Source organism: Gobius niger (genome assembly GCF_951799975.1).
Source record: "Gobius niger genome assembly, chromosome: 9".
Lineage (NCBI taxonomy): Eukaryota > Metazoa > Chordata > Actinopteri > Gobiiformes > Gobiidae > Gobius > Gobius niger.
In genome coordinates this window covers 37,023,412-37,050,153 of record NC_136860.1, presented here as the reverse complement: position 1 = coordinate 37,050,153, position 26,742 = coordinate 37,023,412, and the positions used below count along the sequence as shown (strand labels likewise).

The 26,742-nt window shown below is 46.0% G+C and overlaps 3 protein-coding genes across 3 annotated transcripts in view; 2 read left to right on the top strand and 1 right to left on the bottom strand.

Annotated features, from left to right (window-relative positions):
• The window catches only part of LOC306968079 (NACHT, LRR and PYD domains-containing protein 5-like), a 429,270-nt gene that overhangs the window by 182,279 nt on the left and 220,249 nt on the right, over positions 1 to 26,742 (bottom strand). The gene's annotated exons all lie outside the window — the stretch shown is intronic.
• Positions 13,064 to 13,906, top strand: LOC306968354 (olfactory receptor 6N2-like; the record flags this gene model as incomplete). The annotated part of the gene is made up of 1 exon (XM_079563697.1): positions 13,064 to 13,906. The coding sequence occupies one exon, from the start codon at positions 13,064 to 13,066 to the stop codon at positions 13,904 to 13,906; it is 843 nt and encodes a 280-aa protein (XP_079419823.1).
• LOC306968353 (olfactory receptor 6N2-like) lies at positions 19,523 to 21,678 on the top strand (the record flags this gene model as incomplete). The annotated part of the gene is made up of 2 exons (XM_079563696.1): positions 19,523 to 20,266; positions 21,571 to 21,678. 2 exons carry the CDS (start codon positions 19,523 to 19,525, stop codon positions 21,676 to 21,678), a joined length of 852 nt encoding a protein of 283 aa, XP_079419822.1.

Below are 26,742 nucleotides of genomic sequence, written 5' to 3'. Positions count from 1 at the left end.
AGTCGTTCTCCTCTCACACTTTACGCACGAGTTTAACACATTTCTGTTGCAAAAGTCGTGTTCCATGACTGTGTTCAGATCATGTTTAGTTTAGATCCATTTATCTGCAATCTCACATTTTCCTAACATACATAGTAATATGCAGCATATTTATAGGCTATGTAAATGTCTTTAAAAAAAATGCTTATAATGAGAAATGGACGATATCATCGTCCATCACGATGGTTCACTGTAAACATCGTCAACGGCCAATTAAGGAAACATCTCCCAACCCTATGCTGATCCTCATCCCGGCCGCTACACACTCGGCTGCAAACCGCCCCAGAGCAGCTGAAGGACCTGGTTCGTTTAAGCCAACAGAACAACATCATCTGCAAACTGCACTTATGGACACCCTTGTGCTCGAACATCGTGTTCGTTATGGACAAACTGCGACTAGCACAGAAGTCCAATAACAGAACACCACTCGGGTTCAGATCGGGGAGGCCGTTCTTCCCAATCACTCACATCCAGGTCTCACTGTCGTTACCCACGTGGGCGTTGAAGTCCCCCAGCAGAACAATGGAGTCCCCAGTCGGAGCACTATCTAGTACCCCTCCCAGGGACTCCAAGAAGGCCGGGTACTCTGCACCGATGTTGGGCCCGTAGGCCGAGACAACGGTGAGAGACCTGTCCCCAACCCGAAGGCGTAGGGACGCGACCCTCTCGTCCACCGGGGTGAACTCCAACACGTGACGGCTGAGCTGGGGGGATATGAGCAAACCCACCCCAGCCCGCCGCCTCTCCCCACGGGCAACTCCAGAAAAATGGAGAGTCCAGCCTCTCTTCAGGAGTTGGGATCCGGAACCCAAGCTGTGCGTGGAGGTGAGCCCGACTATATCTAGTCGGTATCTCTCAACCTCCCGCACAAGCTCAGGCTCCTTCCCCCCCAGCAAAGTGACGTTCCATGTGGCCCCGTGGGCAGAGGCCCGGCCACCAGACGCTCGCGTTCGGGCCCCAACCCCAGGTCTGGCTCCAGGGTGGGGCCCCGGCTGCGCCATGCCGGGCGGCGTCACGGTCCTTGTATGTTGTACGTCCATAAGAGTCTTCTGAGCTGCTCTTCGTCTGACCCGTCACCTCAGACCTGTTTGCCATGGGAGACCCGACCAGGGGCATAAAGCCCCAGACAACAGAGCTCCTCGGATCATTCGGGCACTCAAACAACCCCACCACGTTAAGGTAGCAGTTCACAGGGTTGTAATAAAGTAGCTGATTAATTAAATTAATCACATCACATGTTTTGACCAAACACACTCCTGGATCTGAACACATGCATGACCTGAAAGACAAACCTCTTGTATTAACGACATACTGTAAACCAGGGGTCTCCAAGCTTTTCACATGATGAGGCACTTTTATGTAACAAAAGCGACGGAGAGCTACTAATGCATAAAAGAGGCTTGTCTAATGATGCCATTCAACGAAAATGACTTTAATTTTGTCCTTTACTCTACTTTAGAGAAAACATGATTAATGTTGTCAATTTTTTAATGTTTTTTTGTAGTGCTTTCATCCCTGTTTTTGTCTTTTTTGTTTTTTAATCTTGACATACACGGTCGTCCCAGCTCAAATGAATGATCAAAAAAGGTCCTCAGCTTGGTTTGATGATGGAGGTTTATGGACAAGTGCCGTTTTGTGCTTCTTGACTGTGACAGACTGCAGAGAGAGTCTTGGTTCTATTGTGTGGACCGTGTTTTTATTCCTAACAAAAATGACACAGAGCAACAGTTACCACAAATGAACAAATTGTATATTTAATGTGACATGGGCAGCATCTACAAAAGGAGCTTATGTCAGGCATGAGCTCACACTTTAGTTCTCCTGAGTAACTTTATCTTGACACGTTTAGTGATGGCAGCTCTGATCAGGGGCAGCTTCAGCCCATAGATGAGAGGGTTATTGATCGAAGGCACCATCAGATACTCCATTGACAAAAAAGCTGTGATTACTGGGTTGATTTTTTTCGGGTCAAATCTGGTCAGCAACTGCTCGATAAACACGGAGCAGGAGTAGGTCACAAAGGTCACCATGTGTGGGAGGCAGGTTTGCAGCGCCTTCCCTCTCACCTCAGCGCTGCCTCTTTTGCAGACGATGAGGATACGCATGTACGAGTAAAACACAAACAGCAGAGGGATTATTATTGTTGTAGCAGCCACAAACCGGCCCACAATATCATTGGAAGTAGTGTCCACACAAGAATGTGCCACAACACGCCAGTTTGTGCATAAAAACCCAGGTAGTTTGTTTCCACACAGAGGCAACTCAACAGTCAGTGATAAACAATGGCCAATAGCAAAAATGGGATAAACTACAGCAGCTGTCCAGAGACAAACCACTTTCCTTATGGTCATTTTAGAGTGATAGTGAAGGGGCTGGCAGATGGCCACGAACCTGTCGTAAGCCATGGCTCCCAGGATCGTGAACTCACATGAAGCATATGTATAAATGACATATATCTGAGTGAAACATGAAGGTCGTGAGATAAAATGAGTGTCCGACAACAGATCGTACAAAAACCTGGGAAAGAAACCAGAGGAGCCGTACAGTGAGTTCACAGACAAGCAGCAGATAAAGATATACATCGGCTGGTGCAAAGATTTCTCCAGAATAATAGTGACGAGGATGATCATGTTTGCAGAGATTATTGTCAAGTAAATCAACAAGCACAGTATGAAAAATAGATATCGAAGGCGTCCATAGTCGGAAAAAAGTGTCAGCTGGAAATGTTTGGAATTCTGGCTGAAGTTCCTCATTTCTTTTTGCGATCTACACTCGGTAGGTAAAGATCAATGTGTTGGACATTCACAACAAGGATTTAGTTATTGTTGTGATGCTCTCAACAAAAATGAGAAACTGTCCTCACACTGCACTGTCTTATACTGTTTCCACATAAACAGAACCACCTCCACAGAAGAAGGGGCCAATAGTAAAATGGTCGTCCCCTGGAGCAAAGGAAACCTCCTCCTACAAAAAAAAAACATAATGCATTATTAGGATTTAGCAAGAATAAACTTAAATAAGTAGGAGAGTCAAAGACGAATGATTTCTGTCATGGGCTGACAGAACCTGCCAGGGTTTTGTGTAAGGGATAATGTATTGAACGCTGGTCATAACACTTATTATTCGGCCATTTGCCAACTGAACACACACAACATAAACTTCGTACACTTTTCGTACACAGGACTGGATCACCTAAATCAGGGGTGGCCAACACGCGGCTCTTGGCCAATCAGAGTGCGGCTCTTTGCGTGACTGGAGATGTTTAATACAATGCGGCTCTTTGCAAAATAATTGGTAAATATTTCCCATCCAACCATCGTCCTACAGACCCTGTTTCCTCTCTACACGCATGAATGAGAGTCCGCATCTGTCTCTGTAAAGGTGCCCGTGTAGCCTCACTCACAGCGGGATGTAGTTAAACAACAGGCAGATCTGGCTCTGGGATCAGCTTCTGCTTTTCAGGTTTCTGATCAGCTACTCTTTATTTGATGTAATTTGGCCTCATATTCACAGAAAAAGATTTAAATTAGGAAATGGAAAAAAGCGGAGCTCTTTTGAAGCATAAGATGCGAAGCGCGACATCGTAACATGGAAATACACAAAGTCATGACTTTTCTTCCACATGTGACAGAAACTGTAACAGATAGAACTTAAAACCGACTCTCAGTCGTCCAGAGGCTCCTGGTTAAAGTTTAAGAACTTTGTGCAGCCGAGAGTGCCTTCTCTCTGCACAGTCCAGTCAGGACGAAGCTGCACTGAGCGCACAGGCCAGGGGCGAATCAGAGAAGGGGCTCAGTGGGCAGGGCCCCCCATACAAAGACACTCGAGCATTAAAAAATAATAATCTAATTCTGTCTCAGTCAGAGCAGAACAGCACAAAATGTCAGTTAATAAACATGTATTTCAATCTTGGTGAGGAGTAAAACCATTAAATCTAACACAATTATTGAACAAAAAAAAGCAAGAGGCATAAAGTTATAGTTTATTGTGATTAAATAAAATGGTCACATTCTTTTTAATCACAATAAACCACCGTCCCGGGGTCTCGCTAATGGTCGGTGCCTTTTATGGCTCTTCACAGGATCAAGGTTGAACATTTCTTGTGTGTGAGTGGATGTATGGTGGTGTCAGAGGGTCAGACGTGTGCAGTCGCGAAAGCGCTTCTGACAGTCTCCCCCAGGGGAAACTGAAGCTACAAACGTAGTTTCCACCACCGAGTGTGGAGTGAATGTACAACTGTCTCATGTAAAGCGCTTGTGACCAGGTCTGTGAAAGACGCTATATAAATAAAGATCTTCTTCTTCTTCTTCTAAACTGGGTAGAGTCAATATGTGACAAGGCGAGTACTTAGACCGAGTCCTGTGGGATACAAACGTGTTATGTGGAACTGCGGCTTTAGTTGCTTCTTTCCTCTAGTGTTTGCCTTGGCACTCCATAAACCCCACCAAAAGTAAAATCCTCCAGTAACATGTCGTCCAGCTGGTGCGGTCGGAGAACTCCGCCCACAACAATTGTTGCTATGGAAACACTACACATAAAAAAATGTATTGTGTTGCGTACACTGGCCAAACAGGGCTGGGCACATGTGCACCTCGTGGCTATAGTGTAAGATTGGCCGACAGAGAATGTGTTTTCTACATTTACTAATGAAGACCACTTTTAGTTGGCTAACTTGTCCATTAGTTGTGATGGACTGTTGTTGCATTCTACAGCGACAAAGACAGTGCATTCATGTTGGACTATCCATCACATCTGGGATATACAGTATAATATTAGACCAGAAAACCTGTGACTCGAAACACTTTTCTCCTGCTTCAGTCCACACCAGTCTGTCCCCTCTATCCTCCACATCAAACTTCATGCCATTAACCTGTTTCCATCCTCCACAACATGCAGGGGGATGAAGGCCCTACGGTAGCGCTCCGTCCTGCACTGAGGGTGTCTCAGTCTGCCACTGAGAGAGCTGCTCAGCTCTTCTACAGTCCCGTGCAGTGGGTGGGAGGTGTTGTCCATGATGGAGGTGAGCTTGGCTAACACCCTCCTGTCCCTCACCTCCTCCACAGAGTCCAGGGGGCCCCAGGACGGAGCTGGCCCTCCTGACTAGCTTGTTCAGTCTGTTCTTGTCCCTCTCTGTGCGGCCCGGGGCCCAGCACATGGCAGCGTAGTGGAGAGCAGAGGCCTGGTCACTCTGAAGGACCTCAGTCTCCTCAGAAGGTGGAGGTGACTTTGGCCCTTCTTGTCCAGGGCGTTGGTCCAGTTTATTGTTGAGGTGAACACCCAGGTACTTAAAACTGTCCCACCTCCTCAATGTCCTCCCCCTGGATGTTCAGTGTGTGCGATCGTGACTTCCTCCTGAAGTCGATCACCATCTTACTGGTGTTCGAGCACAGGTGGTTGCGCTCACACCAGTAGAAGTAGAAGTAGAAGTATAAAGTACTGTAGTGAAAGTTCTTACAAACGTTACTCAAGTTCATGCACTTGAGTAACTTAGTCCTCCCGCCTCTGGAATCGAATATATTATCTTGAATACAGACCGGATTGTGCTGAACCACCAGGAAATGTAGATGTTTATTCTATTGATTACAGCGTATATAAGCTTTAGCTTCAGCCTACTCCTCTTTTAGCTTCTGTAACTGAATAATGTTAATGTTGCAAAACTTAAGAATGTAAACTGCTCAAAATAAACTAAACGACCTAAACTTGTTTCTTATGCAAATCTTCCAAATGTGCATTTAAAACCAGTTGACCGCAGTTAATGACATTGATGAAAAACACATTTCCACAACTGTTGCAACTCAGAAAATACCCCTTAAAAAAAACCTTCAAGCTAACTTTATTGGAAAGCTACTCAATGAAATACTTTAGATTAACTCCTCCTCTCTATTGCAAGTGTTTGATAAACTTCCTGCACACACAATTAGGAATAAACATCCTCTGAAATTGGCTTTGCATCATATTTGTTCAACGTTGGTGAGAGTGTTTTGGTTCAGTGTCTGTGGACCTTGTTAGAGACTCAAAAGAGAGGTCCATTACGCTCAGGGTCAACGTGAAAGCATCATGATGAAAGAGAACAACACCGTAATTATCCTCCAGGGACAAAGCGCTCCGGCCTGTCTCCGGAGTCTCAGGAGTCCGTCAGAGTCTGGGGCCTCGGCACAAACTGATGACATCACTGCCACTCTCCAAAGTGACTACTGGCTCGAAAGTAAAGGGTCAGGAAGGTCACGTTGAACTGTCAGGTTGCAGTTTGGGATGGGGATTATTACCACGTGTCACCACTGGACGCGGCTGAAACCTTTTGTCACCAAACAAATCTTGCTTTGCCCAAAAAAAAAGTCACAAACAATGGATTTTTTGTGATGAGGAGGTGATAATCCTCATCACATTTACTACAGTTAAAGGGATAGTTCAGGATTTTTGACATAGGGCCTCATTTCCTAGTTATAGGTATAGATATTTTTTTTGTAATTCATGCAGTTATTATATTTGAAGGAACCTGGGAGTCGTCTTTGACCGAGAGCTGAACTTTAAACAACAAATAAATGCTGTTGTCAAAGCCAGTTTTTTCCAGCTGCGCCTTTTGACCAAAGTTAAACCCTTTCTCTCGCGCCAAGACCTCGAGATTGCAACACTCTCGACTCCGGTCTCCCACACTCGTCACTCCACCGGCTACAGTTACAGAAGCAGCAGCTCGTCTTCTCAGCGGTTCATCCAGACTCAGCCACATCACTCCCGTCCTCTCCCCCTGCACTGGCTCCGTTTTCGGATTGATTTCAAAATGTTAATGTTTGTTTTTAAAGCCCTCCATGGTCTCGCTCTGATAGATCTGAATGAGTTGGTGACCGTACATCGCCCCAGCAGAGTCTCCGGTCTCTGAGCAGATGGTTCTGGACGTGCCCAGGTCCCGGTACAAACAGTGGGCGATGGTTCTTTCAGGGTTGTAGAACAGCTGCCCCTCAGTCTGCGTGTTCTCACTGAGCCGTCCCTCTTTAAGTCTAGATTAAAGACTCATCTTTTCAAACTAGCTTTGAAGACTTAGACGCACTTATTTGATTGATGGATTTTTTTATATTTTATCTTTCTGTGAAGCACTTTGGTCTTCCTTGTGTTGTTGTAAGGTCCATCCATCCATTTTCTTCCTCTTTATCCGGGGCCGGGTCGCGGGGGCAGCAGCCTCAGCAGAGATGCCCAAACTTCCCGATCCACACACACCTCCTCCAGCTGTTCTGACCCCGAGGCCACACCTCCTCCAGCTGTTCTGACCCCGAGGCCACACCAGGCCAGCTCGGAGACATAGTCCCACCAGCGTGTCCTGGGTCCACGAGGCCTTGTCCCACTAGGACATGCCTGGAACACCTCCCGCGGGAGGCGACCAGGAGGCATCCGAAACAGATGCCCGAGCCACCTCAGCTGCTCCTTTCCACGTGAAGGAGCAGCAACTCTACTCCGAGCTCCTCCCGGGTAACTGAGCTCCTCCCCCCCAGCCACCCTGCGAAGGAAACTCATTTCGGCCGCTTGTATTCGCGATCTTGTCCTTTCAGTCATGACCCAAATCTCATGACCATAGGTGAGGATCACATGACCATAGGTGAGGATCACATGACCATAGGTGAGGGTGGGAATGTAGATCGATCGGTAAATCGAGAGCTTTGCCCCGACTCAGCTCCCTCTTCACCACGACAGACGATACAGCGACCGCATCACTGCTGACGCCGCACCGATCCGTCTGTCCATCTCACGCTCCATCCGTCCCTCACTGAGAACAAGACCCGAGATACTTGAACTCCTCCACTTGAGGTAAGGACTCCCAACCGACCTGTAGAGGGGAAGGAGAACCATGGCCTCAGATGTGGAGGAGCTGATCCTCATCCCGGCCGCTACACACTCGGCTGCAAACCGCCCCAGGGCAGCTGAAGGTCCTGGTTTGTTGAAGCCAACAAGGCTTGTTGTAGGGTTCTATATGTATAAACTTTGATTGATTGAAGAGTTTCGTGGCGCTAGGCTAATGCAAGGCTAGTGCATGTCTATGGTATCAGCTAGCCTGCATTAAAAACAGTGTGACCCGCTCCACAGAGCACCTGAGGCAAATCACTGATATCACCAGACTAACCATATACATGTCTGTGTCCATAGAATCATGTCTGGAATATAACTGACCTGCATCACAGGAATGATCGCATTTTGAGGGACTATTTTCTAGCCAGTGTTGTTTTCGTCAATGAAGACGATAACGATATCTTCTCGTTGACGCCCCTTTTTTTAATGACGATAACGTAGCGATGACGAGCTAAAATGAGCTCTTTGGGGACGAGAACATGACGAGACGTTTACGAGTTTACGTCAATGAGACGAGACGAGACAAAAATGGGAGAAAGTTCTTCGTCAGATGGTTCACAAACAGAGTTAGTGCGCGGAGTGAGAGAACACACGGTAAACGTGACCCGGAGCAGCGCCGTGCTGCTCATGATGCAGCGGCGCCTCTCTCTCTCTCTCTCTCTCTCTCTCTCTCTCTCTCTCTCTCTCTCTCTCTCTCTCTCTCTCTCTCTCTCTCCTCTCTCTCTCTCTCTCTCTCTCTCTCTCTCTCTCTCTCTCTCTCTCTCTCTCTCTCTCTCTCTCTCTCTCTCTCTCTCTCTCTCTCTCTCTCTCTCTCTCTCTCTCTCTCTCTCTCTCTCTCTCTCTCTCTCTCTCTCTCTCTCTCTCTCTCTCTCTCTCTCTCTCTCTCTCTCTCTCTCCACGTGGCGTGCGGTCACTGCTCGCGTTCATCCTCCTCGGAGCGTCTGACATCCAGGTCACAGGGACTTTGTTGTTTCTCAGGACAGTTTTCAATACCGTGGCGTATGAACGCAGAAAGCACATTGAGGTAGGCCACATATGTGCAGACAGCGCTGTTGGTAAAAAAAAATAAAAAAATCTCGAAGTGATGATCAGAGGACGAGGAGAGCGGGCGCTTTTGGGAAAAGTACTGTTCACCGCAGGCCGACCACTTCTGCCAGAGCCTCGTGGTGTCATCTATCTGTTTGTCAAAAGCCAATAGAAGCTTTTATTTATCCCAATTTCCAAGACTTATCGAAATGAATTATCACTTCTTATAATGAAACCGACGAAAACTTGACAAAAACCTTTTTAATTTTCGTCTGACTAAAACGTGACTAAAACGATCACATTTTGAAATGACTAAAATGTGACGAAACCTAAATGCATTTTCGTCCAAAAGACTAAGACTAAGACTAAAACTAAAAGGGCCAAAGACAACACTGTTTCTAGCAGATCACTCCGCCGCCGCGTAGCTTATACAACCACGAAGCTGATGCTGCTCAAATATAAGTTTTAAATGACTCTATGGACACAGACATTTATATGGTTAATCTGGTGTTATAAGTGATTTGTCTCATCATAGAAATGCGCTAGCCTTGCATTAGCCTAGCACCACGAAACTCTTCAAACACAAGAACTGCATGAATTACTAAAAAAACATCCCCATAAATCAGCAACACTCTGGATAACGAGGAAACGAGGCCCTATGTCAAACATCCTGAAACATCCCTTTAAAGTTTGGGAGCTTCGGCACAACAACATGCACGCTTAGTCCGCGATCAAGCTTACATTTATAATAAAACATGTGAACTTCACCCACCTCCATGTTTATTGGCCTCATTGTTCTTTTATTTTAGACAATGATTGAAACGGACAAAGGCCATAAGAGTCAGCGAGTAAAACCACAGAGGTTCACGGTGTTGATGGGATTCACGGCTCGAGTTCATTTTCATGTTCTTGCTGTGTTCTGGGTAAAATTGAAAAAAAAAGATCCGGCTCTTTCCACAATTGAGATCCGGTTGGAAGCGTTCACCTTAGAGAGCCGCTCGGTCGTGCACATTACATCACCAGTCGGCAGGTTCATGTAAAGGCACTTATAAAGAGCCGGAGACCACAGAGGTGTGAGACACTTCAGGGAGAGTCACAGACGAGGAGACCAGTTCAGGCCTTTGATGGAGAACAGGTCGAGCTCTTTACACTTCATAACAATCGAGGGTTATGTGGAAGTGTCCAAATACGGTCATCTTTATTTCGTCATCATGTTTGCAGCTTATTTACTGACCTTGTGCAGCAATACCCTGATTATATCCCTGATCTGGACTCACCCGAACCTACACGAGCCGATGTACGTTTTCATCGCCGCTTTGTCGGTGAACTCCATCGTTTACGCCTCTGCGATCTACCCCAAACTCATGATCGACTTTGTGTCCGAAAAGCAGGTGGTGTCTCTCCCGGTCTGTCTCTTCCAGTGGTTCACCTATTACACTTTAGGCGCTTGTGAGTTCATGCTTCTGACAGCGATGGCGTATGATCGATATGTGTCTATCTGCAAACCCCTGCAATATCCGACCATCATGACAAAGACCAAAGTGTGCGTTCTCTTGGCTCTGGCGTGGCTGCTTCCTTTCTCCCAGAATACAGTCGCTCTGTGTTTGAATGTAAAGAAAAAGCTTTGCCGTTTCCTTTTCAAAGGGATCATCTGTAACAGCACCATTTATAGACTCTTCTGCGCCAGCTCGACCGCAGCAACCACGTACGGCATGTTCATTTTCACCAACGTCGTCATCCTCCCCGTGCTGTTCGTACTTTACACGTATTCCAGGATATTCTTCTTGGCGAGACACTCCAAAGACATGAGAAGGAAAGCGATGGAGACCTGCCTCCCACATCTGCTGGTTCTGATCAACCTCACCGTGTTCATCTTTTACGACGCTCTCTTAGTGCGGATCCAGACGGAATCTAGTAAAACTGTGCGGTTTGTCGTGACCCTGCAGGTGATCATGTACCATCCGCTGCTTAACCCGGTCATCTACGGGCTCAAGATGAAGGGAATCAACAGACACATACAGAAGCTGCTCTGCCCGTGCGTGAAACATAAATAACTGATTCATATGGAAAGTTATGACATCTCTCAACAATGTTTTACTGAAAATGTCAATATTCTCAAAAGTTTCCCATTCTGTCCAATTCTCATCCCTCTGTTTGATGAAATGTTAAAAGCATTATATTTGACTGGCTTCTGCCTGTATAAACCCTGAGCATAGACACTATTTCTCGGTTGTGTGTTTGCAGATTGTGTTCAGCATGTTCAGAGAAACAGAAAAGGCTTCTAAAAAATGTTTTATTAAGCGTATAGAGATGTAGAAAGTCTTTGGCGAGCGACCTTTAACCTGTTACCTGCTACCTTAGGGTTAGGGTTAGAAATGATGCATATCTAAATCTCAAAGCGTATCGACAGGAGAGCTTACAGCCTATGTGCCAGTGTGATACCTCATTTGAAAGCCAAGACCTTCTAGTTTCTAGAGCTCTGTAAGATCTGTGTGAGAGAAACATAATTTACATGACATTTGCCGTTCCTAATCCTAACCCTAACCCTCACCCCCTGATGAGTTTAAAGCTACTGGTTGGAGATCTCTTGTTTAAAGGCTGCTGGTTTTCAAACAGATGCTCTCGTGATGGAAAACCTCACAAGAAGCTGTGGGTGAACTCCATCAGCGCCGCTCTCTCCACCAGTCCTGACTTGAACCTTCCCCCAGCGCCGCGGTCGTCTGTCGCAGATCAGGATGTGGTGGATGGACAAAAAGTGGACGTTCAAAAGCACGAGCTCTGCAACAATGCTTTAATGCTCCTAATGTTTCCACTGTGTTGTGTTCAAAACTATCATTTAAATACAGAGCTTCAACACAAAGCGCTGTGATTCTTTATTTCATCATAAACAGGGCTTGAGTTTCCCCCAGTTACACAAACACCTTCCAGAAAACTGCCATAACTGGAAGTTACAAATACCTGCATGTCCCTGGGATTAATGCAATCTTAAACCCAACTGGTGGACTCCGGTTTAGGAGCTTAAAGGGATGTTTCAGGATGTTTGACACAGGGCCTCATTTCCTCGTTATCCAGAGCGTTGCTGATTTCTGGAGATATTTTTTTTTGTAATTCATGCAGTTCTTTTGTTTGAAGAGTTTCATGGCGCTAGGCTAGTGCAAGGCTAGTGCATGTCTATGGTATCAGCTAGCCTGCATTAAAAACAGTGTGACCCGCTCCACAGAGCACCTGAGGCAAATCACTTATAACACCAGACTAACCATATACATGTCTGTGTCCATAGAGTCATGTTTGGAATATAACTGACCTGCATCACATGAATGATCGCATTTTGAGGGACTATTTTCTAGCAGATCACTCCGCCGCCGCGTAGCTTATACAACCACGAAGCTGATGTTGCTCAAATATAAGATATTTTAAATGACTCTATAGACACAGACATTTATATGGTTAGTCTGGTGTTATAAGTGATTTGTCTCATCGTAGAAAAGCACTAGCCTTGCATTAGCCTAGCGCCACGAAACTCTTCAAACACAAGAACTGCATGAATTACAAAAAAAACATCTCCATAAATCAGCAACACTCTGGATAACGAGGAAATGAGGCCCTATGTCAAACATCCTGAAACATCCCTTTAAAGTTTGGGAGCTTCGGCACAACAAAATGCACGCTTAGTCCGCGATCAAGCTCACATTTAAAATAAAACATGTGAACTTCACCCACCTCCATGTTTATTGGCCTCATTGATCTTTTATTTTAGACAATGATCGAAACGGACAAAGGCCATAAGAGTCAGCGAGTAAAACCACAGAGGTTCACGGTGTTGATGGGATTCACGGCTCGAGTTCATTTGATTTATTTGTTTATATGGACACGCCGGATTGACTGAAAAAAAGATCCGGCTCTTTCCACAATTGAGATCCGGTTGGAAGCGTTCACCTTAAAGAGCCGCTCGGTCGTGCACATTACATCACCCATTGGCAGGTTCATGTAAAGGCACTTATAAAGAGCCGGAGACCACAGAGGTGTGAGACACTTCTGGGAGAGTCACAGACGAGGAGACCAGTTCAGGCCTTTGATGGAGAACAGGTCGAGCTCTTTACACTTCATAACAATCGAGGGTTATGTGGAAGTGTCCAAATACGGTCATCTTTATTTCGTCATCATGTTTGCGGCTTATTTACTGACCTTGTGCAGCAATACCCTGATTATATCCCTGATCTGGACTCACCCGAACCTACACGAGCCGATGTACGTTTTCATCGCCGCTTTGTCGGTGAACTCCATCGTTTACGCCTCTGCGATCTACCCCAAACTTTTGATCGACTTTGTGTCCGAAAAGCAGGTGGTGTCGTTCCCGGTCTGTCTCTTCCAGTGGTTCACCTATTACACTTTAGGCGCTTGTGAGTTCATGCTTCTGACAGCGATGGCGTATGATCGATATGTGTCTATCTGCAAACCCCTGCAATATCCGACCATCATGACAAAGACCAAAGTGTGCGTTCTCTTGGCTCTGGCGTGGCTGCTTCCTTTCTCCCAGAATACAGTCGCTCTGTGTTTGAATGTAAAGAAAAAGCTTTGCCGTTTCCTTTTCAAAGGGGTCATCTGTAACAGCAGCGTTTACAGGCTCTACTGCACCGGCTCCACCACATTAACCACGTACGGCATGTTCGTCTTCACCAACGTCGTCATCCTCCCCGTGCTGTTCGTACTTTACACGTATTCCAGGATATTCTTCTTGGCGAGACGCTCCAAAGACATGAGAAGGAAAGCGATGGAGACCTGCCTCCCACATCTGCTGGTTCTGATCAACTTCACCGTGTTCAGCGCGTACGACGTTCTGTTACTGCGGATCCAGACGGAATCTAGTAAAACTGTGCGGTTTGTCGTGACCCTGCAGGTGATCATGTACCATCCGCTGCTTAACCCGGTCATCTACGGGCTCAAGATGAAGGGAATCAACAGACACATCCAGAAGCTGCTCTGCCCGTGCGTGAAACGTAAATAACAGATCTATTTGCTCAGAGGAAGTTTGTACATCTCGATAAAGGGAGTGAGTGTGTTATTATTCGGAGTTTTTTAATATTCCGTTTTGTCCATTAAGAATAAAACTATTTCCAGGTAATGAGAAACCTGAATTCTCCACTTTTGAATGTGTGTGTGTCAATTTCTAAACTTCTTCACACTTAATAAACGGTTTGAAGCTACAAATACCCGCAATACAATCTTATATCCGACTGGTGGACTCCAGTTTAGGAGTGGGATGAAAAGAAACAGTCGTGCACAGTTCTCTACTTCACACGTCCATGTTTACTGGCCTCATCGTCCGTTTCAATCATTGTCTAAAATAAAATAAAATTAGGGATGGTCCGATATGACAATTTTCTGCTGAAACCGATATCCGATATTTGCCTCGCAGCTGTGGCCGATATCCGATATTTGCCGATATTTATTTCAACGTTAAAAATCAATAGAAAGGTTTACTCAAATGTGGTATTCCATCATTGGAATGTCTTGTGCTTATGCCTGGGACACGTCTCACACACCAGGATGAAACAAACAATCCCTTTTATTAGAAAAATATTAAAAAGACCAAATGCAATGTTGGAGTGAAATGTCATCTGGATTTTGGCTAAATATTTACTCAGACCTACTTATTATTATACTTTCACCCATGTCCTCTGTTAATGGGAAACACTGACACTGGGAATATGCTAGGCTACTATTGATTGTATTTTTTATTTAAACATGTCGCCTATCATGTTGTTTAAGCTACATGTTTTAACTTTAATTACATCTGCTAAACTTCTCTGAGGACACACAGCTCTGTATGAAGCTTTGGAACTGCAAAACATATCATCATGTCACTTTAACAGAACCTTATACTGAACGTATGAGGCCAGAATGTGAAGATTTAGAGCAGGCAAACAGTAGATTTACAAGATTAGCATGAGCTTTGAACTGCATTGTTTTCAATGATAAATGCGCTAACGATGCTAATGCGTCTAATTAAATATGCGCGGAAATGCGACATAACATCTCGTTTTCACGGGTCATTAACATGACAAAGGTGGGCGGAGGAAACATGAATACAGACATTATCATCACTGTAGTGAGACCTACATGATCATCACTGTAGTGAGACCTACATGATCATCACTGTAGTGAGACCTACATTATCATCCCTGTAGTTACACCTACATGATCATCACTGTAGTTACACCTACATGATCATCACTGTAGTTACACCTACATGATCATCACTGTAGTTACACCTACATGATCATCACTGTAGTTACACCTACATGATCATCACTGTAGTTACACCTACATTATAAGATAAGATAAGATAAGATAAACCTTTATTCATCTCACAAAGGAGAAATTCACTTGTTACAGTCGGCGTTACTTCACAGTCTTATTGTACAGTCTGACAGCAGTGGGGATGAAGGCTTTGCGGTAGCGCTCCGTCCTGCACTGAGGGTGTCTCAGTCTGCCACTGAGAGAGCTGCTCAGCTCTTCTACAGTCCCGTGCAGTGGGTGGGAGGTGTTGTCCATGATGGAGGTGAGCTTGGCTAACACCCTCCTGTCCCCCAGGGGGCAGCCCAGTACGGAGCTGGCCCTCCTGACCAGCTTGTTCAGTCTGTTCTTGTCCCGCTCTGTGCTGCCCGGGGCCCAACACATGGCAGCGTAGTGGAGAGCAGAGGCTACCACAGAGTCATAAAAAGTCCTGAGCAGAGGCCTGCTCACTCCGAAGGACCTCAGTCTCCTCAGAAGGTGAAGGCGACTTTGGCCCTTCTTGTACAGGGCGTTGGTGTTGTGGGACCAGTCCGGTTTATTGTTGAGGTGAACACCCAGGTACTTGAAACTGTCCACCTCCTCAATGTCCTCCCCCTGGATGTTCAGCGGTGTGTGCGGTCGTGGCTTCCTCGTGAAGTCGATCACCATCTCCTTCGTCTTACTGATGTTCAAGCACAGGTGGTTGCGCTCACACCAGTCCACAAAGTCTATGATGACTGACCGGTTCTCCAGGTCGTTCCCCTTAGACACACAGCCCACGATGGCGGAGTCGTGGGAGAACTTCTGGAGATGACAGCTGTCCGTGTTGTATGTGAAGTCCGATGTGTAGATGGGGCTTACCACAGAGCGGAGGCGGGTGAGGATGAGCCGCTCCATCGTCTTCATCAGGTGGGAGGTCAGGGCGACTGGTCTGTAGTGGGCCGGTTCCCTGGCGTGCGCTGTTTTAGGAACCGGGATCAGACAGGAGGTCTTCCACAGGACGGGGACCTTCTCCAGGCTGAGGCTCAGGTTGTAGATGTGGCTGAGGACCTCGGAGAGCTGGTCTGCGCAGGTCCTCAGCAGCCTGGGACTGATGCCATCTGGTCCTGCAGCTTTCCCCCGCTTCAGTCGCCTCAGCTCCCTCCTCACCTGGTCCGGTGTGATGGAGAGGGGGGAGTGGTGTGGGGGTGGACTGCCGGGGGTGGGGCAGGTGCTAGAGGAAGTCCGTATGGTGGGGGCTGGAGACGTGGGTGCAGGGGGGCTGGAGGCAGGTGAAGGTGGTCGGGGGAGGGGGGCAGTGTCCACTGTGCTGGAGACGTGTGAAGAGGAGGGAGTGGGGGGAGAATCAAACCGGTTGAAATGTTGGTTGAATTCATCCGCCCCGCGCTGGTCTCCATCAGCTGTCCCTCTGGCACTCTGTCCAAAACCGGAGATGTTCTTCAGTCCCCTCCACACGTCCCGTGCGTTGCCCTGCGCCAGCTTCTGCTCCAGCTTCTCGCCATAGTCCTTCTTGGCCTTCCTGATCCTCCACTGGAGTTCATGCTGGACTCTCCTCTGCTCCTCTCTGTCCCCTGAGTTGAAAGCCCTTTTCTTTTGGTTCAGGAGGGCTTTAAGTTCAGGGGTCACCCAGGGGTGGTTGTTGGAGAAACACCGTACCTTCCGGGTTGGTACAGTGTTTTCCACACAGAAGTTGATGTGTCTGTGATGCAGTGGGTCAGGCTGTCGATGTCATCTCCATGAGAGCTGCAGATCATGTTCCAGTCTGTGGTCTGGAAACAGTCCCTAAGTCTCTCTTCAGCCTCTTCACTCCACACTTTCACAGACCTCTTCTGTGCTGGCTCTCTTCGCACCTTGGGTGTGTAATCCGGCCGCAGTAGGACGAGATTGTGGTCTGAGCGTCCGAGCGGGGGGAGGGGGGCAGAGGTGTAAGCGCCCTTCACGTTAGCATACAGAAGGTCCAGGGTCTTATTGTTCCTTGTGTGGCACTTAACATACTGCGTGAGTGTGGGGATAGTGGCTGAAAGAGAGGCGTGATTAAAGTCACCGGTGATGAGCAGCAGGGCGCGGGGGTGACGCATCTGGGTCTGGGTCACGGTACTGTGGATGCGCTCACAGGCTGCGGCGGCGTCGGCCGAGGGGGGGATATACAAGCACAACACGACCATGTGTGAAAACTCCCTCGGTAGATACCTAGGCCTCATGCTGACGACGATCATCTCCAGGTCCCGGGTGCATATCTGTTCTTTCACGTGCGCGTGGCCGGGGTGGCACCATCTCTCATTCACAAACACAGCTACTCCCCCGCCTTTCTTCTTCCCGCTCCCCTCCACACACCGGTCTGCGCGCGCCAGTTTAAATCCGTCCAGGGAAACCACAGAGTCCGGTATATTCCCGTTCAGCCACGTCTCCGTAAAGCACATCAGTCCGCACTCCCGATAAGCCCTCTGATGTCGGGTTAGTGCGGCCAGCTCCTCGGTCTTGTTCGAGATGGAGCGTACATTACCCAGGATGACTGAGGGTAGCCATCTTCTCCTCTTGCGTCCACCTCTGCAGCCTCTGCGTTTCCTGCGTATCTCGGTGGGGATCACCGGCCTCTCCACATGCATGAGAGGTGAGTCCTTGAGTCCGAGGAGCTGCTCTCGTGAATAAACAAGAGGACCGTGTGTGTCACCGTGGCAACGAGAACAACAAGAAGGAGACGCAGATCTCAAAATGCCGAAGACATCGCAAATAAAAGGGAAAGTGCAACAAAAAACAGCTTCCCCTGGGCACAAATGCACAATGTCTAGTCTACTTGATGAAAATAAAAAATAAAAAACACGTCTATAAATAAAGATAAAAGCAAAAAGTGTAAGAGAGGTAACAGAGCCAACGTAACTAGCTGCCAGTTAGGGCCGGCGCCATAGCAACCTCATCACTGTAGTTACACCTACATTATCATCACTGTAGTTACACCTACATTATCATCACTGTAGTTACACCTACATTATCATCACTGTAGTTACACCTACATTATCATCACTGTAGTTACACCTACATGATCATCACTGTAGTTACACCTACATTATCATCACTGTAGTGAGACCTACATTATCATCACTGTAGTTACACCTACATGATGACAGAAAGGTCATGTTTACGTGTTGTAGCCTTTAGCCTGTTAGAAGCTATGCTAGCGCTAACAAACAAAGTTATAAATCTGGCGTCAGGACGGAGAAACTTTAACAACGCTCACCTCAGATGTAGCGACAAATAATCCATCAGAAAATGGTTCATGTTTTTCCTGACTCCATATAATGTCCATGAGGCAGATTTAGTCCAGTTTGTTTCAGCAGAAACTTGTGGCTCTGCATCTCTGTGGTGTCAAAGTGTCCACTTTGTTTAAACTTAGTAAAAACATACTTTCTTTTGTAGACGTGTGAATTTATGCTGGAGGTTCTTTATTTTTAGGAGCCACTGTTTATTTCAGATAATTTGAATAAACTGTTGCCCCAGTCAGGTCAGTGCAGCCCGTCTACACTGCTGCTGCTTTCAGGTGCGCTACGACATTACGGTGCAGTAAATAATTAAAAGAAAAAAATATATATCGGACGATATTTTCCCATATCGGACCAATATGTGAAAAAATGACAAATATCGGCCATCCCTAAAGAAAACTGCTGAATAAATCTTTGAACAAAGTCCAATCGTGGCCTAAAGAGTTAGAACGGAAAACCACAGAGGTTCAAAATAGTGATGGGCTTCACGGCTCTTTCTGGGACACAAGTTTATTTTGTTTCTTTGGTCGGGACAGTTGATGTTAATGCACATACTGGACATGGATGCACCATAGGCTAATTTCCACTCACACTCTCACACACACTCTCATTCACCCTGGCCTGTTGTACATGTTTTTAGTGGTGGACACGCAGACAAGGGGAGAACAAACTCCACAGAAACATTCTTGTGTTCGTTCTTGGAAGTTCTGGGTAAAATTGACTGAAAAAAAAAAGATCCGGCTCTTTTCACAATTGAGATCCGGTTGGAAGCGTTCACCTTAAAGAGCCGCTCGGTCGTGCACATTACATCACCAGTCGGCAGGTTCATGTAAAGGCACTTATAAAGAGCCGGAGGCCACAGAGGTGTGTGACACTTCTGGGAGAGTCACAGACGAGGAGACCAGTTCAGGCCTTTGATGGAGAACAGGTCGAGCTCTTTGCACTTCATAACAATCGAGGGTTATGTGGAAGTGTCCAAATACGGTCATCTTTATTTCGTCATCATGTTTGCAGCTTATTTACTGACCTTGTGCAGCAATACCCTGATTATATCCCTGATCTGGACTCACCCGAACCTACACGAGCCGATGTACGTTTTCATCGCCGCTTTGTCGGTGAACTCCATCGTTTACGCCTCTGCGATCTACCCCAAACTCATGATCGACTTTGTGTCCGAAAAGCAGGTGGTGTCGTTCCCGGTCTGTCTCTTCCAGTGGTTCACCTATTACACTTTAGGCGCTTGTGAGTTCATGCTTCTGACAGCGATGGCGTATGATCGATATGTGTCTATCTGCAAACCCCTGCAATATCCGACCATCATGACAAAGACCAAAGTGTGCGTTCTCTTGGCTCTGGCGTGGCTGCTTCCTTTCTCCCAGAATACAGTCGCTCTGTGTTTGAATGTAAAGAAAAAGCTTTGCCGTTTCCTTTTCAAAGGGCTCATCTGTAACAGCAGCGTTTACAGGCTCTACTGCACCGGCTCCACCGCATTAACCACGTACGGCATGTTCGTCTTCACCAACGTCGTCATCCTCCCCGTGCTGTTCGTACTTTACACGTATTCCAGGATATTCTTCTTGGCGAGACGCTCCAAAGACATGAGAAGGAAAGCGATGGAGACCTGCCTCCCACATCTGCTGGTTCTGATCAACTTCACCGTGTTCAGCGCGTACGACGTTCTCTTACTGCGGATCCAGACGGAATCTAGTAAAACTGTGCGGTTTGTCGTGACCCTGCAGGTGATCATGTACCATCCGCTGCTTAACCCGGTCATCTACGGGCTCAAGATGAAGGGAATCAACAGACACATACAGAAACTGCTCTGCCCGTGCGTGAAGCCTAAATAACTGATTCATATGGAAAGGAATGACATCTCTCAACAATGTTTTACTGTTTAGGTGAACTGAAAATGTCAATATTCTCAAATGTTTCCCATTCTGTCCAATTCTCATCCCTCTGTTTGATGAAATGTTAAAGGCAATATATTTGACTTGCTTCTGCCTGTATAAACCCTGAGCATAGACACTATTTCTCGGTTGTGTGTTTGCAGATTGTGTTCAGCATGTTCAGAGAAACAGAAAAGGCTTCTAATAAATGTTTTATTAAGCGTATAGAGATGTAGAAAGTGTCTGGCGAGCTCCCTTTAACCTGTTACTACCTTAGGGTTAGGGTTAGAAATGATGCATATCTAAATCTCAAAGCGTATCGACAGGAGAGCTTACAGCCTATGTGCCAGTGTGATGCCTCATTTGAAAGCCAAGACCTTCTAGTTTCTAAAGCTCTGTAAGATCTGTGTGAGAGAAACACAATTTACTTGACATTTGCCGTTCCTAATCCTAACCCTAACCCTCACCCCCTGATGAGTTTAAAGCTACTGGTTGGAGATCTCTTGTTTAAAGGCTGCTGGTTTTCAACGGATGCTTTCGTGATGGAAAACCTCACAAGAAGCTGTGGGTGAACTCCATCAGCGCCGCTCTCTCCACCAGTCCTGACTTGAACCTTCCCCCAGCGCCGCGGTCGTCTGTCGCAGATCAGGATGTGGTGGATGGACAAAAAGTGGACGTTCAAAAGCACGAGCCCTGCAACAATGCTTTAATGCTCCTAATGTTTCCACTGTGTTGTGTTCAAAACTATCATTTCAATACAGAGCTTCAACACAAAGCGCTGTGATTCTTTATTTCATCATAAACAGGGCTTGAGTTTCCCCCAGTTACATAAACACCTTCCAGAAAACTGCCATAACTGGAAGCTACAAACACCTGCATGTCCCTGGGATTAATGCAATCTTAAACCCGACTGGTGGACTCCGGTTTAGGAGCTTAAAGGGATGTTTCAGGATGTTTGACATAGGGCCTCGTTTCCTCGTTATCCAGAGTGTTGCTGATTTCTAGAGATATTTTTTTGCCTTGCATTAGCCTAGCGCCACGAAACTCTTCAAACATAAGAACTGCATGAATTACTAAAAAAAACATCTCCAGAAATCAGCAACACTCTGGATAACGAGGAAACGAGGCCCTATGTCAAACATCCTGAAACATCCCTTTAATGTTTGGGAGCTTCGGCACAACAAAACGTTCTCTTAGTGCGGATCCAGACGGAATCTAGTAAAACTGTGCGGTTTGTCGTGACCCTGCAGGTGATCATGTACCATCCGCTGCTTAACCCGGTCATCTACGGGCTCAAGATGAAGGGAATCAACAGACACATACAGAAGCTGCTCTGCCCGTGCGTGAAGCGGAAATAACAGATCTATTTGCTCAGAGGAAGTTTGTACATCTCGATAAAGGGTGTGAGGGTGTTATTATCCGGAGTTTTTTAATATTCCGTTTTGTCCATTAAGAATAAAACTATTTCCAGGTAATGAGAAACCTGAATTCTCCACTTTTGAATGTGTGTGTGTCAATTTCTAAACGTCTTCACACTTAATAAACGGTTTGAAGCTACAAATACCCGCAATACAATCTCATATCCGACTGGTGGACTCCAGTTTAGGAGCGGGATGAAAAGAAACAGTCGTGCACAGTTCTCTCCGATATGAAAATTTTCTGCCGATACCGATATCCGATATTTGCCTCGCTGCTGTGGCCGATATCCGATATTTGCCGATATTTATTTCAACGTTAAAAATCAATAGAAAGGTTTACTCAAATGTGGTAAAGTTTGTAAATTGTTCCATCATTGGAATGTCTTGTGCTTATGCCCGGGACACGTCTCACACACCAGGATGAAACAAACAATCCCTTTTATTAGAAAAATATTAAAAAGACCAAATGCAATGTTGGAGTGAAATGTCATTTGGATTTTGGCTAAATATTTAACAGAGGACATGGGTGAAAGTATAATAATAAGTAGGTCTGAGTAATGGGAAACACTGACACTGGGAATATGCTAGGCTACTATTGATTGTATTTTTTATTTAAACATGTCGCCTATCATGTTGTTTAAGCTACATGTTTTAACTTTAATTACATCTGAGGACACACAGCTCTGTATGAAGCTTTGGAACTGCAAAACATATCATCATGTCACTTTAACAGAACCTTATACTGAACTTATGAGGCCAGAATGTAAAGATTTAGAGTTGGCAAACGCAAACAGTAGATTTACAAGATTAGCATGAGCTTTGAACTGCATTGTTTTCAATGGTAAATGCGCTAACGATGCTAATGCGTCTAATTAAATATGCACGGAAATGAGACATAACATCTCGTTTTCACGGGTCAGTAACATGACAAAGGTGGGCAGAGTAAACATGAATACAGACATGATCATCACTGTAGTTACACCTACATGATCATCACTGTAGTTACACCTACATGATCATCACTGTAGTTACACCTACATGATCATCACTGTAGTTACACCTACATTATCATCACTGTAGTTACACCTACATTATCATCACTGTAGTTACACCTACATGATGACAGATAGGTCATGTTTACGTGTTGTAGCCTTTAGCCTGTTAGCAGCTATGCTAGCGCTAACAAACAAAGTTATAAATCTGGCGTCAGGACGGAGAAACTTTTACAACACTCACCTCAGATGTAGCGACAAATAATCCATCAGAAAATGGTTCATGTTTTTCCTGACTCCATATAATGTCCATGAGGCAGATTTAGTCCAGTTTGTTTCAGCAGTAACTTGTGGCTCTGCATCTCTGTGGTGTCAAAGTGTCCACTTTGTTTAAACTTAGTAAAAACATACTTTCTTTTGGAGACGTGTGAATTTATGCTGGAGGTTCTTTATTTTTAGGACCCACTGTTTATTTCAGATAATTTGAATAAACTGTTGCCCCAGTCAGGTCAGTGTAGCCCGTCTACACTGCTGCTGCATTCAGGTGCGCTATGACATTACGGTGCAGTAAATAATTAAAAGAAAAAAATATATATCGGACGATATTTTCCCATATCGGACCGATACCAATAGGTGAAAAAATGACAAATATCGGCCATCCCTAAAGAAAATTGCTGAATAAATCTTCAAACAAAGTCTAATTGTGGCCTAAAGAGTTAGAAAAGAAAACCACAGAGGTTCAAAATAGTGATGGGCTTCACGGCTCTTTTCTGGGAGACAAGTTTATTTTGTTTCTTTGGTCGGGACAGTTGATGTTAATGCACATACTGGACATGGAGGCACCATAGGCTAATTTCCACTCACACTCTCAAACACACTCTCATTCACCCTGGCCTATTGTACATGTTTTTAGTGGTGGACACGCAGACACGGGGAGAACAAACTCCACAGAAACATTCTTGTGTTCGTTCTTGGAAGTTCTGGGTAAAATTGAGTGAAAAAAAGATCCGGCTCTTTTCACAATTGAGATCCGGTTGGAAGCGTTCACCTTAAAGGGCCTATATCATGCCAAATCGACTTTTTGGAGCTTTTAGCCATGTTGTTTTGCTATTTCCTCATCAAAAACACCCCCAGAGTGGTTTGTGGCTTCATTCACGCAGCTCTCAGTAATCCTCCTGAATCCTGCTCTCTGAGGCTCCGCCCTCCTGCTCTCTGAGGCTCCGCCCTCTCCTGGTGAACGACTGACCTGCTCAATTGTGTCGTCACAGCGGAACTGAAGTGCTCGACGTCTGTAATGTAATGTCTTACAGCGTGATTTTAATTTGTAAAACAGCTTTTTCATTATTTCTTAGGGAAGTTTAGCGTTTGGACACTCATGGCCTGATAGTCAACCCTGCCAAATGTCAGTTTGGGTTTCCGGTGATCGATTTTTTAGGTCATCGCATTTCCGTGCACGGTGCAGTCCCCTTGCCTACCAAGGTCCAGGCAGTGGCAGATTTTCCTCGTTCAGTTGTGGTCAAGGCCTTACAGGAGTTTTTGGGCATGGTGAATTTTTACAATAGCTTTATTCCTCGCGCTGCCCACCTCCTTCAGCCGCTTTATGATGCTTTGCGTTCGAGGAAAGCTACGGACGCCGTCGTCTGGACACCGGAACGGACTGCTGTTTTTGATGGGGCTAAGTCTGCGTTAGCCAGTACAGCTCTCCTCGCTCACCCTGATCCAGAGGCTCCGATTGCCCTGACTACCGACGCTTCTGATTTAGCGGTTGGGGCTGTTGTGGAGAGGCGGGTGGCAGACGCATGGCAGCCTCTTGCGTTTTTTAGCCGCAAGGTGCGGGACTGCGAGCGAGTACAGCGTTTTTGACCATGAGTTGTTGGCGCTCTTTTTGGCATTTTCGGTTTTTGCTGGAGGGACGTTCTTTTACGTCTTACGTGGACCATAAACCGCTCACGTTTGCAATGTCTAAGGTGACGGAACCCTGGTCGGCTCGTCACTTAGCTGCTATTTCTGAATTTACCACTGATGTACGGCATGTCGCGGGAAAGTCCAACTCCGTCGCGGAATGTCTATCCCGTGTTTGCCCTGTGCTTCTTGGGACAGATTTTTCTGAGATGGCTGCCGAGCAGCCTGGTGACGCGGATATCCTGGCCCTTCGCTCCGTTGGTACAGGCCTTAAGCTTGAGGAGCAGGTACTGCGAGAAGGGGGTTCGGCCCTCCTGTGTGACGTTTCTACTGGACGGCCTCGTCCTGTGGTTCCAGCAGGTTGGCGCCGTCGCATTTTTGACTCTGTTCACTCTCTCTCACACCCGGGTGTGCGGGCATCGGTGAAGCTGGTCAGTTCCCGTTTTGTTTGGCCTGGTTTACGCAAAGACGTTAAGGGGGTGGGCGGCATCTTGCGCTGCATGTCAGCGCGCCAAAGTGCACCGGCATACCAAAACCCCTTTGGAACCTTTTCCGATTCCAGCCAGGCGTTTCGACCATGTGCACGTGGATCTGGTTGGCCCTCTGGTTTCACGCATCTGTTTACTATGGTGGATCGGACCACCAGGTGGCCCGAGGTAGTGCCTTTGTCGTCCACCACATCCGCTGGTTACTCGGCTGGTGACCAAAGCTCGGAGGCGTCTCCAGGAGGTGGGGGCGTTCCTAGGAGGACTCAGGCAAACCTATCCCTAAAATGGCCGCCATCAGAGTTTTTACAGATTACTCAGAAATACGTGAATGTGCCAAGGCAACACTTCAGCCATGTTTTTAATGAGGGAGTGACAGAATAACATGATGGAAAGCTGGAAAAAGTCCATTTTGCATAATACCCCCCCTTTAACACATCTCAATACGGTTCTTAACAGAGTGCATTGGTTCGTGACGTTTGTGGAGGATTTTTTTGGCCAAAATCTAAGAATGAATTCACACTCAATCCGTGGAGGTCTCAGCAGAGCGTGTCCTTTCGTGATGATTCGTAATGCAGCGTGAGAGCATTCTTTGTCTAGGAAACCTTGTTTTCTCTCGCCCTTGCGCTAAAGTTGATAGAAAACCTGCGGCGATGGGGAGGGCAGAGAGCAGCAGCAGGCTGGAGGGAGCGCCTGTACCAGTCAGTGGGGGGGTCCGCCCTTTACACCCGTCTCCAGTACGTGCTAGTGTCAGGCCGTGGTATTGCAGCCAGCAGCCCAAAAAGCCCTTTTTGTCATAGACACTCATGTAAAAGGAGCAGCCTGTAAAATGGTCCACAGGCATCTGGAGTTTCAGACTGAGGGAAATATATTTCTTTAAAATTACTATTTTTAAGGACATGGACTTTTTTTCTTTGTAAAAAAAATTGTAAAGCATCAAAAATAAATTTTTAAAGGTTTTCTAATGACGTGACGTCACCCGGGCCGTAGACGTGCACGAGCGTGTGCGTGATGACTCATGAACGAGCAGATTCTCCCTCGTGTGATTTAGCGACTGAAGTCTGAGCAAAACAAATGAACTGGACTAAAAACAAGGATAAACGACAACTAACAAACATCTCAAGTAACTTTATGTTTCTCTACGTTTTTACCAAAAACTAAATACGTTTGTATGATGAATATAGCATGTGTTTATAGCATTGGATTATGGGTAATAAGAAACAACTAGTCTACATGTTATTAAACTCATTTCTGAAAATTAAATAATGGCACTAATAACCTGTAACTGTTTTATTAATTAAAAACATACTAGCAGCATTTAATGTACTTATGTACTTACACCATTATTTGTGTAAGTAGAATGAAACAGAAAAAAATGCATGATTTCCGCATCTGTCCTGGATCCAGTACAGTACAGTACAGTACAGATAAATGCTATATAAAAAACAATCTCACATTTTACCAATGAAAATGTAATATAAAACACTTTTGCAGTGCTCATTCTTTGTATTTCAGCCAAACAATTCTAGTTGTGATGTTATACAAGCAAATACAGTGAAGTAACAACTCGATTTTTATCAATTCTATCACAATATCAAGACTTCCAGCACTTACGAAACTTCCCA